At 47.1% G+C, this 18,633-nt stretch overlaps 1 protein-coding gene across 6 annotated transcripts in view; it reads left to right on the top strand.

The window, feature by feature from the left end:
• The window catches only part of PDE4A (phosphodiesterase 4A), a 1,505,614-nt gene that overhangs the window by 1,445,016 nt on the left and 41,965 nt on the right, over positions 1-18,633 (top strand). For all 6 annotated transcript variants that reach the window (XM_069604083.1, XM_069604081.1, XM_069604086.1 and 3 more), the window contains one exon: positions 2,855-2,953. In XM_069604083.1, coding sequence (XP_069460184.1) covers positions 2,855-2,953 — 99 coding nt within the window. The remainder of the gene's footprint in view (positions 1-2,854; positions 2,954-18,633) is intronic.

Genomic DNA, 18,633 nt, shown 5'->3' with positions numbered 1-18,633 from the left:
TGGGAGGGATAGTAGCTTCTCTGCTGTTACAGATATCGAAGCCTATGGATTCTTTCATGGTGATAGAGGAATCTGAGGCTCTATGACTAAACCTCTGGAATTTTAGGGTTCCCCAATTTGTCTCAATTGAGTCACATCCCACTCTGACACCACATTTAAGGAAGGCATGGTATCAAACACTAAGACAGAAACAAGTGATCACAGTTCAAGGGTGTTTATTGAACTTCAACTGGTTTTATAAAAACACCAATCTAATCCTAAATCTAAAGTTGGGACCAAGCTACGACCATCAAATAATAATAACGCAGTCCTAGTAGAGTCTTGTCAAAATAAAAGGAGGTCCTATAATAATAAACCTATTGCCAATCCTTACTTCTATATACAAATAGTGTGGGAAACAATGTTATGCTACAAGAGGCCCAATTGACCCTATTAATAGTTAATAAGGCATTAAGGCTGGTAGTTGCTAAGTATTCTCTTATCTTTCTGTCTAAACGAATGAAATGTGAAAATGATCTTGTTGTGGACCCATTGTCAGGTTGATCATACTGGTCATGGGGGTCGTACCCATGTACCTTGGGGTCCATATTCTACAATTGAAAGGGCACAGTGTTGCTAATGTTGCTGGCACTATGAACTGTGAAAACAGAAATCAGGTGACGCACTCCAAGAATTCCTGTAGCGCCACCAGGAAGTAGCCTTGAACCACCCACAAAGCCCTGTCTGGTCTGTTTGGGCACCTTATAAGAACTCTGCCTTCCATAACCACATTTCGAACATGTTATGAAATCTCAGAAGGTGACCAGGATGACAAAGGAGGAGGGAAGAGCTTTCCAGCATGAAGCTGCCACATCAGATATCTCTAACAGACACTGGCCTGATGGAATCTGGGGACCTGTAACCAGAGGGCGTCCTGGCATTGGAGCCCCACCCCCACACAGAGTATACACATGCTTAGAAACAGTAATGCTATTTTCTTTTTAGAAAGTGGGGCAATCAGCCATACAGATAAGCGCTGTATCGGACACTTTCACTCCCTAAAAATAGACAAAGGGCCTCATTACGAGTTCGGCGCTAGCCATGCCACTGCCGCCAAACCGGGCTCCTTTACCAGGTTTCCTGAATGGGGAATTACAAGGCCATTCCGAGTTCGGAGGGCGCGGTAATTCCTCCCTCAGTGAACCCGGGCCCAGACCTGCCCCATTCCTATTTGAGCCCCATAGGCCTCAATGGGAATGGGAGAGGGAGCTAACAACGGGCCGATTACGACCGGCCCGTTGTTAGCTCCCTCCCTCGCGGGACCCGGTAACAACGCCTGGTTTTACCAGGCGTCCTTACCGGGTCCCGCGAGGGGACCTCGTTATCTTGCGGAATGGTGTTAACGGGTTCGCATCCATTAGCGGAACCCGTTAACCCATTCTGCGCGAGTCGTAATGAGGCCCAAACACTCCGAAAGAACAAATATAGGGAGTATCCCAGCAGAAAATTAGGAAATTTTGCTAAGCTCCCTGGAGTCACCCAAAGGGAGACGCTGAGATGTCCCTCTGCCGCAAGAGGTCCTTGGGCCTCATTACGAGGTAGGAGGTAGCCATGGTGCTATTAGCACCATGGCTACCCCCTTACCGCATACCAGGTCCGGGTACTTACTGGGTCATTCCAACCTTGGAGGACCCGGTAAGTCCCCATTCTGAGAACCATTCCCCATTCCCATTCGAGCCCCCATAGGGCTCAATGGGAATGGGGAAGGAGCTAATAACGGGCCCGCTAATAGTGGGCCCTTTATTAGCTCCCTGGTCCCTTAGCGGCTCTTGCTAAGAGACCTCGTAATGCGGCGGTAAGGGGTTAACGGCAACGGCACCATTAGCGTTGCCGTTAACCCCTAACCCCTGACCTCGTAATGAGGCCCCTTGACTCAAAATGAATGTTTTAACAGAAGACAGACTATGCCCAGGTCTAGATCTCCATTATGATATATGACATTTATACTGCGCCTATATAGTGTTTCAGGAGCGATGGTTACCAGAGGGAGAACAAACACGACGATCTTACTAGGCCCAGTGAAATTAATAATGCGCAAGTGCAGGGGAGAAGGGTGGGGAAAAGTGCCACGGGAAGGAGAGGAAGGGGCGAGTGCAGGATCAAAAGCAAGTAGTGCGGCCGGCAGTGCAAGAGTTAAGTACAGACAACAAGTGTCTGATAAGTGTCTGATAAATGCAGGTAAAGGGACTGTAGGGTTGCAGATACAGACTCAGGTGCACGTGCAGTCATTCAACAGGACCATTAATTGCGAGTTACAAGGCTAGTTCCCCCAGATAACACTTACCACCGGTGGCATCCCGTGAATCTCTTCCCGATTGTGAGCTGGGGGTTAATCCCCATTCTCAAGTCCCATTGGAGAGTGAAGACATTGCCTCAGAAAGAAATACAAAATAGGTATATATTCAACTTTAAGGAGCCAATACCTCAAAATATGAGTTCCAAAGCCTTACATTCCCCCGATTGTGTGGATATGCAAAGGGTGCGTGAATTTGCACTGATCACTGTGGAAATTAAAAAGGCCCTCAAAGTGGGCAACGTCGGCTAAGACTTTCATGGATTTTTAGGTGATGTCTGTATTGCAACAGCGCCTCCTAATGGTTAGTTTGCAGAAAGACGTTTGATACAATTGTTACCATTCCATTTCAAACACGCTAAGTCTGTTTTTTTTTTGTTTACATGTGTTTCATGTTTTCTTGCCTGCATGAGCTCTGCTGCCCCAGTCATGCGTGTTTTCTGGGGCATTTTCTCTCCCAACGCATTTTCTCTCCTGCCAAGAAAATAAACACCTGGGCTCTCTGTGTTTCTCTTGTTTCAGGAGCTGGACAATTTGAACAAGTGGGGCCTTAACATATTTCGAGTGGCTGAATTCACGAATAACCGGCCACTCAGCTGTATCATGTACAGCATTTTCCAGGTTGGTGCATTTTTATACACACAGTTTACTGGCGTGCAGAGGTTTAAAAAGCATTCTGGGTGGAACACCTCACGCAGCATTAGAGAGTTGTAGAATGGGGGCTTGCCTTACCTGGAAATATGGCCGCTGTGCTTGCAGTATGGCTTGCATAGCACTCGGTTGGTCTCGAACTAGGTTTTCACTTTAAAATTAAATAAATAATGATAATTGGTCTCATTCGCCTTTAAAATGCACTGAGCAAATGCGCTCTGGGAATTTTAGTCCCCAATTTCCCCATTATGAACCCAGGACTACAAGTCCCATAATGCAAATTTGAAACGAGGACTGGAACCGTGTCTCCCGAGTGGAATGGATAATGTTGGCGTGTATGAGAACAGAAAACTTAGTTCTTGTTATCGCAGTTCGAGTGGGCTTTCGAAAGATTGGGCGCTTGAAGCTCTTTCGCTACAAAAGCCTGTGGCACTCAGAGGATGCATGGGTGTGTTGGGCTTCTTAAAATACAATGTTGCCCTGGGCAGAGGCCATGTTAGAGTCAGGCAAAAGCCCTGGTTTAATAGTGTTCTCTACGAGAACATGGTTGAAACAGCCATAGACCGGCCAGGCAAAACACGTTTAATTTATCAGCGGTCATTTGGCATCTGCAGAGTAGAAAACAAACCAGGGCAGGCTCGCCCATAGGGGACACTAGGCAGTGCCAACCCCATCCCCACCCCCACGCTACTTCTACATTTTCAGGACCCTCCATTTGCATTATGTAGCTAGAAGCGATAGAAGTGTACCAAAAAAGTAGTGGAACTGTGACCCCAGAGGGAGACAGAGTAGGAAGGAAGGGAGCAGCGTGCAACACATTTTTCAAGGGTTGCAGTCATGCTGCTTGACATCCAATTGAGTTGAAACCGATTTCAGTTTAGCTGTAACTACTCTCTGATGGTAAAATGGAGAAGTGTGCTTTAACCTCACCAAGCACGGTTCCTGAATGGTGAAAATGGCTTCAAAAAGTTGTGGAACTGTTAACAGTAAAACATAAAAGTAGTGTAACACCGCTCCCGCTCACTTTGACCAACGGGAGCCAGTGATTTTAACTTGCTCCATAATAATGGAAATGTAGTATTTTCATTTGCAAAGATTATAAAACATTTAAATTCTTTGCAAATGCAAAGACTGCTGGTGTCCCTTATGCCCTACACAGCACTGTACATGGGTGAAGGGCAGCAAATAAAGCGCAAATGCCTTCACTCATGTAGAGCTCTGTGAAGGGCATTGGGAGACCACGGGTGATGTCGGCCATTCAAGATTCCTCTGGGGGCGCTGCTAACAACAGCCCTTGAGGCAACCTGAATGGCTCTTCACCCCTCCCTCTGCCTGCCTGTCTCAGGCCGGGGGCGGGGCCAGAATGCTGACCCTGCCCTCTGCCTGATAGAGGAATAGCAGGAGGAGGGGTAAAGGGCGTCTCTTGACCAAAGCTGACCCTTTTCCTACAACACGACGACGTTGGAGGAAGAGAAGATCACTGCCACTGCTCACTCAGGTAAGTGTTTAGGTGTAAGTAAAACTGCTGCAGTGGAGCCAAGGAGTTCATGCTCCTGCTGCGGAGGTCGGTGTTAGCTCATGGGATCCCTGCCCCTATTGTAAACAGGGCTGGAGATAGCGCCATGAGTTCTGCCCCCCTCCAACCCACTTCCCCCTGCAGCAAATAACAGGCGCTATGCCTGCAGCTCATGTCATGCAAACTTAACTTAATTTTGCATGTTAGTGAGCTGGAGGCAATGCGCCCTTTATTTGCTATCAGGCAAGAACGGCGTGCTGGACCACACACAATACAAGAAAAGCAGGGGGCTCAATTGACACAAGCACTCATCAACTGAGCCCCCTGCTATTCGTGTATTGTGTGTGGCCGAGCGAGGCCTATTTCTTTTATATGCGCGGCAGTGAAACCTTCCTCCCTGTCCCTCGGTTCACTGACCGCCACAGGACGCACGCACCGAAAAATCTCACACAGGGCGTTGTGTGGGATCTTTGCCGGGGCGGAGGCAGAGGCAAGCCGGATCCCGAGATCTGCCTAGAGGTGTGAGGCCGGATCTCGGATCCGGCGAAAGCCGGCCCATTGGCCAGCGCTGGAGTGCATGATTGAAAGAAGCGGTATGAGTGCGTGACTGCTGGCGTGCATGTGTCTATATGAACGGCGTGTGTGCATGTATGAGTTAAGCTATTCGGCTGGGCGCCGTGTCAATGACGCATTCACACGGCACCCAGCAGAACACTTACTCGGGTAAATGCACATATTCTTTATTTATTTTTTGTTGCAATATTTATTTTAAAAAGATTACAATATCACGAACATATTTACAATAAAATATAAACATCATGCAGTAATCACATCAAATCAACTTAACTATATACATCAGAAACACCCCCATCCCGCCAGGAGCCACGGTACAATCAATAAAACAAATCTAATACAGTAACAGAAATTTGCCCCAGATCTTATTAAATAATGCTTCTTTCTTTTCTCTCCGATACAGCACTCCCTCCATAGATGCACACAAGCAGAGGCACACCCATGCAGCTTCTCACAATCATTCAGTGATTGAAAGAAGCTGTGTGGGGGCGTGACTGTGTGCATGCATTGTATATCTGTGCGCGTGAAGCTTTCTGCGGGGTGTCATGTGCATGATTGCGAGAGGCTTAATGGGCGCATGACTACTTGTGTGCAGGTGCGTGTGGGTATGGGTGTGTGTGTCTGGGCCTGGGTTCGAAGCATTGGAGCAGGGCAACACCAATATGAGAAAACGTACTTAATGATTGCCCGCGCTGCACATAGCCAGCAAGAACATGTTTTCTTACCTTGGCATTGCCCTGCACCAATGCCCCCTCCGAGCCCACACACGCACATAAGCAGTTACTCACCTATACAGCTTTCTTAATCTCTCACATGACATCCACCCGCACCCTTCATTCACAATCATAGAGCTGTGTAAGTGAAGTGTTCTGGTGGGTGTCGTGTGAATGACTGAGAGAGGCATGGCTGCTTGTGTATACGAATGTGTGGGTTCAGCCTTGGAGGGGGTATTGTGCCTGCCAGTGTGTGATTGTAGATTAGGTGGTCAGTGATGATGAAAAGCTGAGCTCTACAATATTAGCTGCACTGTCTGCAGCAGTGTGCATATTTAGAAGCATGAAAAGAGTGTACATGTGCGTGTGTGCATGTGTGTGTGAATGCATGTGTGTGCATGAGTGTGGGCGTGTGTGTGTGCCTATGGTGGGGCAGTAGCATGGGTTTTCATGGGTGTGAAGAAGGCATATTGACTGGAGGGGTTTAATGAACTTTGTCAAGTTAAAGTTCCAGGAGTTGTATGTGTGTTGGTGCGATAATGGGATTGTAGTAGTAATAAGCCTGGGAACATTTTGGTTGAACTGTGAGCTGTAGAAAAAGAGTTGTGGGTCTACGCCCTTTCTGAATCAAACCGGGGCCACCACTAGGCACCACCCCTAGCTGGGTTTGCCCTTAGTTGGGAGGCCCAGGATGGACATTCTGGCTATTTGTAATGTAATGTTATAAAAATCCAGTCTTGTGTGGCACAGCTTCTGCCCCTTTTTCCAGGCTCTGCTAAAGACAACGGTGGGTGGAGGTGACTGTTGTGATATGTGACCTTGTAGCTTATCGTCACTTCCATTTTACTTGTCTTTCCTACTCACCCTCTTTACTCCCCCTGCACTCCATTTACTCCTCCTTACCTTCATGTTAGGTGTCAATAGTGGTGATTTTTCTTCAAAGGAGTTAGTGCCAAGAAATCACTTGTGGTGTATGAGCAGTGGCGGCTTCTCCATAATGGCTAGGGTGTGCTTGGAACAACCCCGGTTATTATGGAGGAGCTGGGAGCCAGCCCAGTGTAAACATTGAGCACTCCCTCCGCTGCTTTTTGCAGCTGAGGGAGTGCTCCTGGGTTGACCTGAACAGTTCCCCAATAGTGCATGCTCAATGAGCAATGCAAGGCAGGGGCATTTTGCTTCCCAAGCCGTGCATAGCCCATTGGGAATGCAGTCTGGGCAACTGCATTTTTGTATGTGCGAGAGAGGGGCATCTCTACTAGGCATATATGACAGATGCCTCGTAAATAACTACCATGCATACCCTCTGGGCCCACCAGCCTTGCATTCACACATAATCACAGTGATTGTGTACCTGTGTGAGGCACTTGTGGGCCCAAAGGGCAGGTATGTCATTTTTTTACTGGGCATCTATGATAAAGCAAGCATGCTAAGTGTTATTGTATGACTAGACTGACATTTTGGTGCACCTAGTCTAGCCATATCTTACTGTGGCATGGCATTGTTTATTGGACATCTTTGATAAAGCAAGCATGATAAAAGTTATTGTGTGGCTAGACTGGTATTTTGGTGCAGCTAGTCTAGCCATCTCTTATTGTATGACATTTTGTATTGGACATCTTTGATAAAGCAAGCATGATAAATGTTATTGTGTGGCTAGACTGGTATTTTGGTGCAGCTAGTCTAGCCATCTCTTACTGTGGCATGGCATTGTTTATTGGACATCTTTGATAAAGCAAGCATGATAAAAGTTATTGTGTGGCTAGACTGGTATTTTGGTGCAGCTAGTCTAGCCATCTCTTATTGTATGACATTTTGTATTGGGCATCTTTGATAAAGCAGGCATGATAAGTTATTATGTAGTAAGACTGGCATTTTGGTGCATCCAGTTTTGACATGTTTTGAAACTGTGGCTTGCATTTTTAATGATAACTGCAACTGGAGAATGTCCTTATGTGGGGATACTACCATATTTTGGCAGGACAAGCATGGACAAGCTTTCTATTAGTATTATTACTGCCATTATGAGCAAAGCATACAAAAACATACATGTGTTCTTGTATGGGAATACTGGGATTTATTGACTGCCAGCATGCAAATGTTTTTATACTGGCACATACTTTGGGCAAAGGCATTATGAAAATGTGTTGGAGAAATGCTCCTGTGCACTGTTGGTGACTTGCATTCTATTGCAATTCTATTCTAGGATTTCTTCTTGCGTTACCCGACAAAACCAATTGAAAACTGTTTGGCTTTTTCACCCAATTTTTCAAATAAGTGTTCGGTAAAATGCACCATTTTAACCCATTATTTTAAAACAGTTCTCAGGTGCAGAACCGCTCTAGAGAACCCTTTTATAGGTTTGGGCTCCCTCACTACGCTCGGTTGCTATGGCATACTTGTGGGAAATATTGACGGCCCTCCACTTAAAACATTCACCAGCCGCCACCGAACCAAACGTAACGGTCTGCACACAGACAACAGCATTTGCTGAGCAGAATCGAAACATAAGGATGCACGCACAGGCACCAGCATCTGCAGAGTAGAAACCAAACACAAGAATGCACACAGGCAAAAGCATCTGCAGACTAGAAACCAGACAGAAGGCTGCACACAGGCAACAGCATCTGCACAGTAGAAACCAAACGGAAGGGTGCACGCACAGGCAACTGCATTTGTAGAGCAGAAACCAAAGGGAGAGGTGCACACAGTCAACAACAGCATCTACAGAGTACAAACCAAACAGAAGGGTGCACACAGGCAACAGCGTCTGCAGACTGGAAACCAAACCGAAGGGTGCACGCACAGGCAACAGCATCTGCAGACTGGAATCCAAACGGAAGGGGGCACACGGACAAAAGCATCTTCAGAGCAGAACCAAAACGGAAGGGGGCACATAGGTAACAGCATCTGCAGAGCAGAAACCAAACGAAAGGGGGCACACAGGCAAACGCATCTGCAGAGTAGAAACCAAACGGAAGGAGGCACATAGGTAACAGCATCTGCAGAGCAGAAACCAAACGGAAGGGTGCACACAGGCAACAGCATCTGCAAGTAGAAACCAAAGAGAAGGGTGCACACAGGCAGCAGCATCTGCAGAGTGGAAACCAAATGGAAGGGTGCATACAGGCAACAGCATCTGCAGAGTGGAAACCAAAAGGAAGGGTGCACACCAGCAACAGCATCTGCAGACTGGAAACCAAATGGAAGGGTGCACACAGGCAACAGCATCTGCAGAGTGGAAACCAAATGGAAGGGTGCACAGAGGCAACATCATTTGCAAAGTAGAAACCAAATGGAAGGGCACACACAGGCAACAGCATCTTCAGAGTAGAAACCAAACAGAAGGGTGCACACCAGCAACAGCATCTGCAGACTGGAAACCAAACGGAAGGGTGCACGCACAGGCAACAGCATCTGCAGAGTAGAAACCAAACAGAAGGGTGCTTGCAGGCAACAGTATCGGCAGAGAAGAAACCAAACGGATGGGCGCACACACAGGCAACAGCATCTACAGAGTAGAAACCAAACGCAAGGGTGCACACAGGCAACAGCATCTGCAGAGTGGAAACCAAATGGAAGGGTGCATACAGGCAACAGCATCTGCAGAGTGGAAACCAAAAGGAAGGGTGCACACCAGCAACAGCATCTGCAGACTGGAAACCAAATGGAAGGGTGCACACAGGCAACAGCATCTGCAGAGTGGAAACCAAATGGAAGGGTGCACAGAGGCAACAGCATTTGCAAAGTAGAAACCAAATGGAAGGGCACACACAGGCAACAGCATCTTCAGAGTAGAAACCAAACAGAAGGGTGCACACCAGCAACAGCATCTGCAGACTGGAAACCAAACGGAAGGGTGCACGCACAGGCAACAGCATCTGCAGAGTAAAAACCAAATGGAAGGGTGCACACAGGCAACAGCATCTGCAAGTAGAAACCAAAGAGAAGGGTGCACACAGGCAACAGCATCTGCAGAGTAGAAACCAAAGAGAATGGTGCACACAGGCAACAGCATCTGCAGAGTAGAAACCAAAGAGAAGGGTGCACACAGGCAACAGCATCTGCAGAGTAGAAACCAAAGAGAAGGGTGCACACAGGCAACAGCATCTGCAGAGTAGAAACCAAATGGAAGAGTGCACACAGGCAACAGCATCTGCAGAGTGGAAACCAAATGGAAGGGTGCACACAGGCAACAGCATATGCAGAGTGGAAACCAAACGGAAGGGTGCACACCAGCAACAGCATCTGCAGACTGGAAACCAAACACAAGAATGCACACAGGCAACAGTACCGGCAGAGTAGAAACCAAACGCATGGGCGCACACACAGGCAACAGCATCTACAGAGTAGAAAACCAAATGCAAGGGTGCATACAGGCAACAGCATCTGCAAAGTAGAAACCAAATGGAAGGGCACACACAGGCAACAGCATCTGCAGAGTAGAAACCAAACATAAGGGTGCACACCAGCAACAGCATCTGCAGACTGGAAACCAAACGGAAGGGTGCACGCACAGGCAACAGCATCTGCAGAGTAGAAACCAAATGAAAGGGTGCACGCACAGGTAACAGCATCTGCAGAGTAGAAACCAAACAGAAGGGTGCATGCAGGCAACAGCATCTGCAGAGTAGAAACCAAATGGAAGAGTGCACACAGGCAACAGCATCTGCAGAGTGGAAACCAAATGGAAGGGTGCACACAGGCAACAGCATATGCAGAGTGGAAACCAAACGGAAGGGTGCACACCAGCAACAACATCTGCAGACTGGAAGCCAAACACAAGAATGCACACAGGCAACAGTATCGGCAGAGTAGAAACCAAACGCATGGGTGCACACACAGGCAACAGCATCTACAGAGCAGAAACCAAATGCAAGGGTGCATGCACAGGCAACAACATCTGCACAGTAGAAACCAAACAGAAGGGTGCATACAGGCAACAGCATCTGCAGAGTAGAAACTAAATGAAAGGGTGCATACAGGCAACAGCATCTGCAGAGTGGAAATCAAAAGGAAGGGTGCACACTGGCAACAGCATCTGCAAAATGGAAACCAAGCGGAAGGGTGCACACAGGCAACAGCATCTGCAGAGGGGAAACCAAATGGAAGGGTGCCCACAGGCAACAGCCTCTGCAAAGTAGAAACCAAATGGAAGGGCACACACAGGCAACAGCATCTGCAGAGTAGAAACCAAACAGAAGGGTGAACACCAGCAACAGCATCTGCAGAGTAGAAACGAAATGGAAGGGTGCACGCACAGGCAACAGCATCTGCAGAGTAGAAACCAAATGGAAGGGTGCACACAGGCAACATCATCTGCAAGTAGAAACCAAACAGAAGGGTGAACCCCAGCAACAGCATCTGCAGACTGGAAACCAAATGGAAGGGCGCACACAGGCAACAGCATCTGCAGAGTAGAAACCAAATGCAAGGGTGCACACAGGCAACAGCATCTGCAAAGTAGAAACCAAATGGAAGGGCGCACGCAGGCAACAGCATCTGCAGAGTAGAAACCAAACAGAAGGGTGTGCAACAGCATCTGCAGACTGGAAACCAAATGGAAGGGCGCACACAGGCAACAGCATCTGCAGAGTAGAAACCAAATGCAAGGGTGCACACAGGCAACAGCATCTGCAGAGTAGAAACCAAATGCAAGGGTGCACACAGGCAACAGCATCTGCAAAGTAGAAACTAAATGGAAGGGCGCACACAGGAAACAGCATCTGCAGAGTAGAAACCAAATGCAAGGGTGCATACAGGCAACAGCATCTGCAAAGTAGAAACCAAATGGAAGGGCACACACAGGCAACAGCATCTGCAGAGTAGAAACCAAACACAAGAATGCACACAGGCAACAGTATCAGCAGAGTAGAAACCAAACGCATGGGCGCACACACAGGCAACAGCATCTACAGATTAGAAACCAAATGCAAGGGTGCATACAGGCAACAGCATCTGCAAAGTAGAAACCAAATGGAAGGGCACACACAGGCAACAGCATCTGCAGAGTAGAAACCAAACATAAGGGTGCACACCAGCAACAGCATCTGCAGACTGGAAACCAAACGGAAGGGTGCACGCACAGGCAACAGCATCTACAGAGTAGAAACCAAATGAAAGGGTGCACGCACAGGTAACAGCATCTGCAGAGTAGAAACCAAATGGAAGGGTGCACACAGGCAACAGCATCTGCAAGTAGAAACCAAACAGAAGGGTGCATGCAGGCAACAGCATCTGCAGAGTAGAAACCAAATGGAAGAGTGCACACAGGCAACAGCATCTGCAGAGTGGAAACCAAATGGAAGGGTGCACACAGGCAACAGCATATGCAGAGTGGAAACCAAACGGAAGGGTGCACACCAGCAACAACATCTGCAGACTGGAAACCAAACACAAGAATGCACACAGGCAACAGTATCGGCAGAGTAGAAACCAAACGCATGGGTGCACACACAGGCAACAGCATCTACAGAGTAGAAACCAAATGCAAGGGTGCATGCACAGGCAACAACATCTGCACAGTAGAAACCAAACAGAAGGGTGCATACAGGCAACAGCATCTGCAGAGTAGAAACTAAATGAAAGGGTGCATACAGGCAACAGCATCTGCAGAGTGGAAATCAAAAGGAAGGGTGCACACAGGCAACAGCATCTGCAGAGGGGAAACCAAATGGAAGGGTGCCCACAGGCAACAGCCTCTGCAAAGTAGAAACCAAATGGAAGGGCACACACAGGCAACAGCATCTGCAGAGTAGAAACCAAACAGAAGGGTGAACACCAGCAACAGCATCTGCAGAGTAGAAACGAAATGGAAGGGTGCACGCACAGGCAACAGCATCTGCAGAGTAGAAACCAAATGGAAGGGTGCACACAGGCAACAGCATCTGCAAGTAGAAACCAAACAGAAGGGTGAACACCAGCAACAGCATCTGCAGACTGGAAACCAAATGGAAGGGGGCACACAGGCAACAGCATCTGCAGAGTAGAAACCAAATGCAAGGGTGCACACAGGCAACAGCATCTGCAAAGTAGAAACCAAATGGAAGGGCACACGCAGGCAACAGCATCTGCAGAGTAGAAACCAAACAGAAGGGTGTGCAACAGCATCTGCAGACTGGAAACCAAATGGAAGGGGGCACACAGGCAACAGCATCTGCAGAGTAGAAACTAAATGGAAGGGCGCACACAGGAAACAGCATCTGCAGAGTAGAAACCAAACGGTAGGGTGCACAACAGCAACAGCATCTGCAGAGAAGAAACCAAACAGAAGGGTGCGCAACAGCATCTGCAGACTGGAAACCAAATGGAAGGGTGCACACAGGCAACAGCATCTGCAGAGTAGAAACCAAACGCAAGGTGCACACAGGCAACAGCATCTGCAAAGTAGAAACCAAATGGAAGGGCGCACACAGGCAACAGCATCTGCAGAGTAGAAACCAAATGGAAGAGTGCACACAGGCAACAGCATCTGCAGAGTGGAAACAAAATGGAAGGGTGCACACAGGCAACAGCATCTGCAGAGTAGAAACCAAACGCAAGGTGCACACAGGCAACAGCATCTGCAAAGTAGAAACCAAATGGAAGGGCGCACACAGGCAACAGCATCTGCAGAGTAGAAACCAAATGGAAGAGTGCACACAGGCAACAGCATCTGCAGAGTGGAAACAAAATGGAAGGGTGCACACAGGCAACAGCATCTGCAGACTGGAAACCAAACACAAGAATGCACACAGGCAACAGTATCGGCAGAGTAGAAACCAAATGCATAGGCGCACACACAGGCAACAGCATCTACAGACTAGAAACCAAATGCAAGGGTGCACGCACAGGCAACAATATCTGCACAGTAGAAACCAAACAGAAGGGTGCATACAGGCAACAGCATCTGCAGAGTAGAAACTAAATAAAAGGGTGCACACATGCAACAGCATCTGCAGAGGGGAAACCAAATGGAAGGGTGCACACAGGCAACAGCATCTGCAGAGTAGAAACCAAACGCAAGGGTGCACACAGGCAACAGCATCTGCAGAGTAGAAACCAAACAGAAGGGTGAACACCAGCAACAGCATCTGCAGACTGGAAACCCAATGGAAGGGGGCACACGGGCAACAGCATCTGCAGAGTAGAAACCAAACGCAAGGGTGCACACAGGCAACAGCATCTGCAGAGTAGAAACCAAAAAGAAGGGTGCGCAACAGCATCTTCAGACTGGAAACCAAACGCAAGGGTGCACACAGGCAACAGCATCTGCAGAGTAGAAACCAAACAGAAGGGTGAACACCAGCAACAGCATCTGCAGACTGGAAACCCAATGGAAGGGGGCACACAGGCAACAGCATCTGCAGAGTAGAAACCAAACGCAAGGGTGCACACAGGCAACAGCATTTGCACAGTAGAAACCAAAAAGAAGGGTGCGCAACAGCATCTTCAGACTGGAAACCAAATGGAAGGGTGCACACCAGCAACAGCATCTGCAGAGTAGAAACCAAACAGAAGGGTGTGCAACAGCATCTTCAGACTGGAAACCAAACGCAAGGGTGCACACAGGCAACAGCATCTGCAGAGTAGAAACCAAACAGAAGGGTGAACACCAGCAACAGCATCTGCAGACTGGAAACCCAATGGAAGGGGGCACACGGGCAACAGCATCTGCAGAGTAGAAACCAAACGCAAGGGTGCACACAGGCAACAGCATTTGCAGAGTAGAAACCAAAAAGAAGGGTGCGCAACAGCATCTTCAGACTGGAAACCCAATGGAAGGGTGCACACCAGCAACAGCATCTGCAGAGTAGAAACCAAACAGAAGGGTGTGCAACAGCATCTGCAGATTGTAAACCAAATGGAAGGGCACGCACAGGCAACAGCATCTGCACAGTAGAAACCAAACAGAAGGGTGCACACAGGCAACAGCATTTGCAGAGTAGAAACCAAAAAGAAGGGTGCGCAACAGCATCTTCAGACTGGAAACCAAATGGAAGGGTGCACACCAGCAACAGCATCTGCAGAGTAGAAACCAAACAGAAGGGTGTGCAACAGCATCTGCAGATTGGAAACCAAATGGAAGGGCACGCACAGGCAACAGCATCTGCACAGTAGAAACCAAACAGAAGGGTGCACGCACTTGCCTCTGCGTCCTAATGTATTTACGAGTTTGAAATCACAACAGGGCAGAATCTGAAATTTACTGCACAACCCGGAGGTGCGCGTCCAGCCTGAAACTACTCGTTGAACTAATTCAATTAAACATTTGAAAGTTAAGTGGTTGTGCCATTCTTCATCCTTAAATAGTGCTTAACTGGTCCAGTGTCCCTGCAAGATGTACTTCATATATGGAAGCACCAATACAGCGCGTAGCAGATACCATATAGTGCCACCAAGCAAGGTCTGAGGAGAAGCAGAGCTCTGAGACTGGCAAAAAGAAACCACAGCCTTTCTCGTGCTCTTCCCCCAAGTCCTCACTTCTAATTCAGGCGCACAGTGGATGCGCAGAGCTAAGGACACTCATAAAATCCGAATAAGACAGGCTTCGAAAGGGGGTTTGGAAACCCACACACTCGTATTAATAGGCTCTTGAGGTGAAATCCAGAGCGTCGGCATGGGAAGCCAATATGGTGAGCTTCAGAGAAGTTTTATGAAGAGGTATTTCGGACATATCCCGCCAACCCAAAAACAAGCACAATACCTTGTTCATGTCCTGCAAAGAGTTATAATGAAGAAGTGTGGGGCTGAGAAGATAGACACTCTCGGGGAGCTGACCGACCACTAATGTGGATTTCACAGCGCTGGACCTCAGTCCAGGAAGCCCCGTACCATCGGACGTCGCCACTACACCATGAACCTGATCGAGGTCATGATCCACAGCTGAAAGGTCCATCATGATCTAATGGGCCTGGAAATCCATTACATTGCAAATCTGGGAAGATCCTTAGAATACAGCGGTCGCTAAACCTCACCGCTTTAGCTAAGCCTTTTGCCCGTTTTTTTGGTCCAGAAAAAGCAATAACATGTCAAAAAGAAGCCACAATTAAGTAACCTGACTAGATTGCACTGTGTTTAAAATCCATTTGCTTAGCATTAAAGTATTCATAAACATTCTGATGGTCTTTTTGTTTTCCGCTTTCGCCACCTTGACTTTATTCGACTAGACAGGTCTTTTTTTTTTTTCAAGACCATTTCCTGCTTTAGCCACCTTGACTTTATTCAAGTAGAACAGTCTTTTTGTTTTCCGTGACCATTTCCCGCTTTAGCCACCTTGACTTTATTCGAGTAGACTGGTCTTTTTGTTTTCCGTGACCATTTCCTGCTTTAGCCACCTTGACTTTATTCGAGTAGAACAGTCATTTTGTTTACCGTGACCATTTCCCACTTTAGCCACCTTGACTTTATTCGAGTAGACTGGTCTTTTTGTTTTCCGTGACCATTTCCTGATTTAGCCACCCGACTTTATTCGACTAGACCGGTCTTTTTGTTTTCCGTGACCATTTCCCGCTTTGCCACCTTGACTTTATTCGAGTAGACTGGTCTTTTTGTTTTCGTGACCATTTCCTGCTTAAGCCACCTTGACTTTATTCGACTAAAATGGTCTTTTTGTTTTCCGTGACCATTTCCTGCCTTAGCCACCTTGACTTCATTCGAGTAGAACAGTCTTTTTGTTTTCCGTGACCATTTCCCGCATTAGCCACCTTGACTTTATTCGAGTAGACTGGTCTTTTTGTTTTCCGTGACCATTTCCTGCTTTACCCACCCTGGCTTTATTCGACTAGACTGGTCTTTTTGTTTTCTTGACCATTTCCTGCTTAAGCCACCTTGACTTTATTCGACTAAAATGGTCTTTTTGTTTTCCGTGATCATTTCCTGCCTTAGCCACCTTGACTTCATTCGAGTAGAACAGTCTTTTTATTTTCCCTGACCATTTCCTGCTTTAGCCACCCTGGCTTTATTCGACTAGACTGGTCTTTTTGTTTCCCGTGACCATTTCCTGCTTTAGCCGCCCTGACTTTATTCGACTAGACCAGTCTTTTTTTTTTCCGTGACTATTTCCCGCTTTAGCCACCTTGACTTTATTCGAGTAGACTGGTCTTTTTGTTTTCCGTGACCATTTCCCGCTTTATCCACCCTGACTTTATTCGACTAGACTGGTCTTTTTGTTTTCCGTGACCATTTCCCGCTTTAGCCACCTTGATTTTATTCGAGTAGAACAGTCATTTTGTTTTCCGTGACCATTTCCCACTTTAGCCACCTTGACTTTATTCGAGTAGACTGGTCTTTTTGTTTTCCGTGACCATTTCCTGCTTTAGCCACCCGACTTTATTCGACTAGACTGGTCTTTTTGTTTTCCGTGACCATTTCCCGCTTTAGCCACCTTGACTTTATTCGAGTAGACTGGTCTTTTTGTTTTCGTATCCATTTCCTGCTTAAGCCACCTTGACTTTATTCGACTAAAATGGTCTTTTTGTTTTCCGTGACCATTTCCTGCTTTAGCCACCTTGACTTCATTCGAGTAGAACAGTCTTTTTGTTTTCCGTGACCATTTCCCGCTTTAGCCACCTTGACTTTATTCGAGTAGACTGTTCTTTTTGTTTTCCCTGACCATTTCCTGCTTTAGCCACCCTGGCTTTATTCGACTAGACTGGTCTTTTTGTTTTCCGTGACCATTTCCCGCTTTAGCCAGCTTGACTTTATTCGCCTATACTGGTCTTTTTGTTTTCCGTGAACATTTGCCGCTTTAGCCACCTTGACTTTAATCGAGTAGACTGGTCTTTTTGTTTTCCCTGACCATTTCCTGCTTTAGCCACCCTGACTTTATTCGCCTATACTAGTCTTTTTGTTTTCCGTGAACATTTCCCGCTTTAGCCACCTTGACTTTATTTGAGTAGACTGGTCTTTTTGTTTTCGTGACCATTTCCCGCTTTAGCCACCTTGACTTTATTCGACTAGAACGGTCTTTTTGTTTTACGTGACCATTTCCCGCTTTAGCCACCTTGACTTTATTTGATTGGACTGGTCTTTTTGTTTTCGTGACCATTTCCTGCTTAAGCCACCTTGACTTTATTCGACTAGAACGGTCTTTTTGTTTTCGTGACCATTTCCCGCTTTAGCCACCTTGACTTTATTCGACGAGACTGGTCTTTTTGTTTCCCGTGACCATTTCCTGCTTTAGCCGCCCTGACTTTATTCGACTAGACCAGTCTTTTTGTTTTCCGTGACCATTTCCCGCTTTAGCCACCTTGACTTTATTCGAGTAGACTGGTCTTTTTGTTTTCCGTGACCATTTCCCGCTTTACCCACCCTGACTTTATTCGACTAGACTGGTCTTTTTGTTTTCCATGACCATTACCCGCTTTAGCAACCTTGCCTTTATTCGACTAGACTGGTCTTTTTGTTTTCCGTCACCATTTCCCGCTTTAGCCACCTTGCATTTATTCGACTAGACTGGTCTTTCCAAATACACCTGCTGCTTCGTCTTACGTGTTGTTTTGTTTTGTCAGGCTCGAAAACAATTCATCCTGTTTTCCCACCTATTGAATTTATTTTCTTTGCCACAGAAGTCATTTACTCTAAATATTTAAAGTATGCATGTATCCTGACTACCAAAAAAGTGTACTGACTTCCAAAACCTTTGGTAATGGAATTCTATACATTTTTGCCCCAACTGGTGAATTGAAGCTCTGCTGAACTCCCTCTGCATTCTGGATGAGGTCTCCAAAAGATGGAAGAAGGAGCAGCTTGTCCATCAGAAGCGCCGTAACAGAAGGAACCCAGTCCTGCAGATAGGGGACCCCAGACTATAGAGAAGACTGCACAAGCTCCTCCAAGAAAGGAGACAGGAATTCAATGCATAGATGATC

This window comes from Ambystoma mexicanum, chromosome 3q, assembly GCF_040938575.1.
Source record: "Ambystoma mexicanum isolate Mex_15411 chromosome 3q, UKY_AmexF1_1, whole genome shotgun sequence".
Taxonomy (NCBI): Eukaryota; Metazoa; Chordata; class Amphibia; order Caudata; family Ambystomatidae; genus Ambystoma; species Ambystoma mexicanum.
Note: the sequence above shows the minus strand (reverse complement) of the source record. Positions and strands in the feature narration are given on the sequence as shown.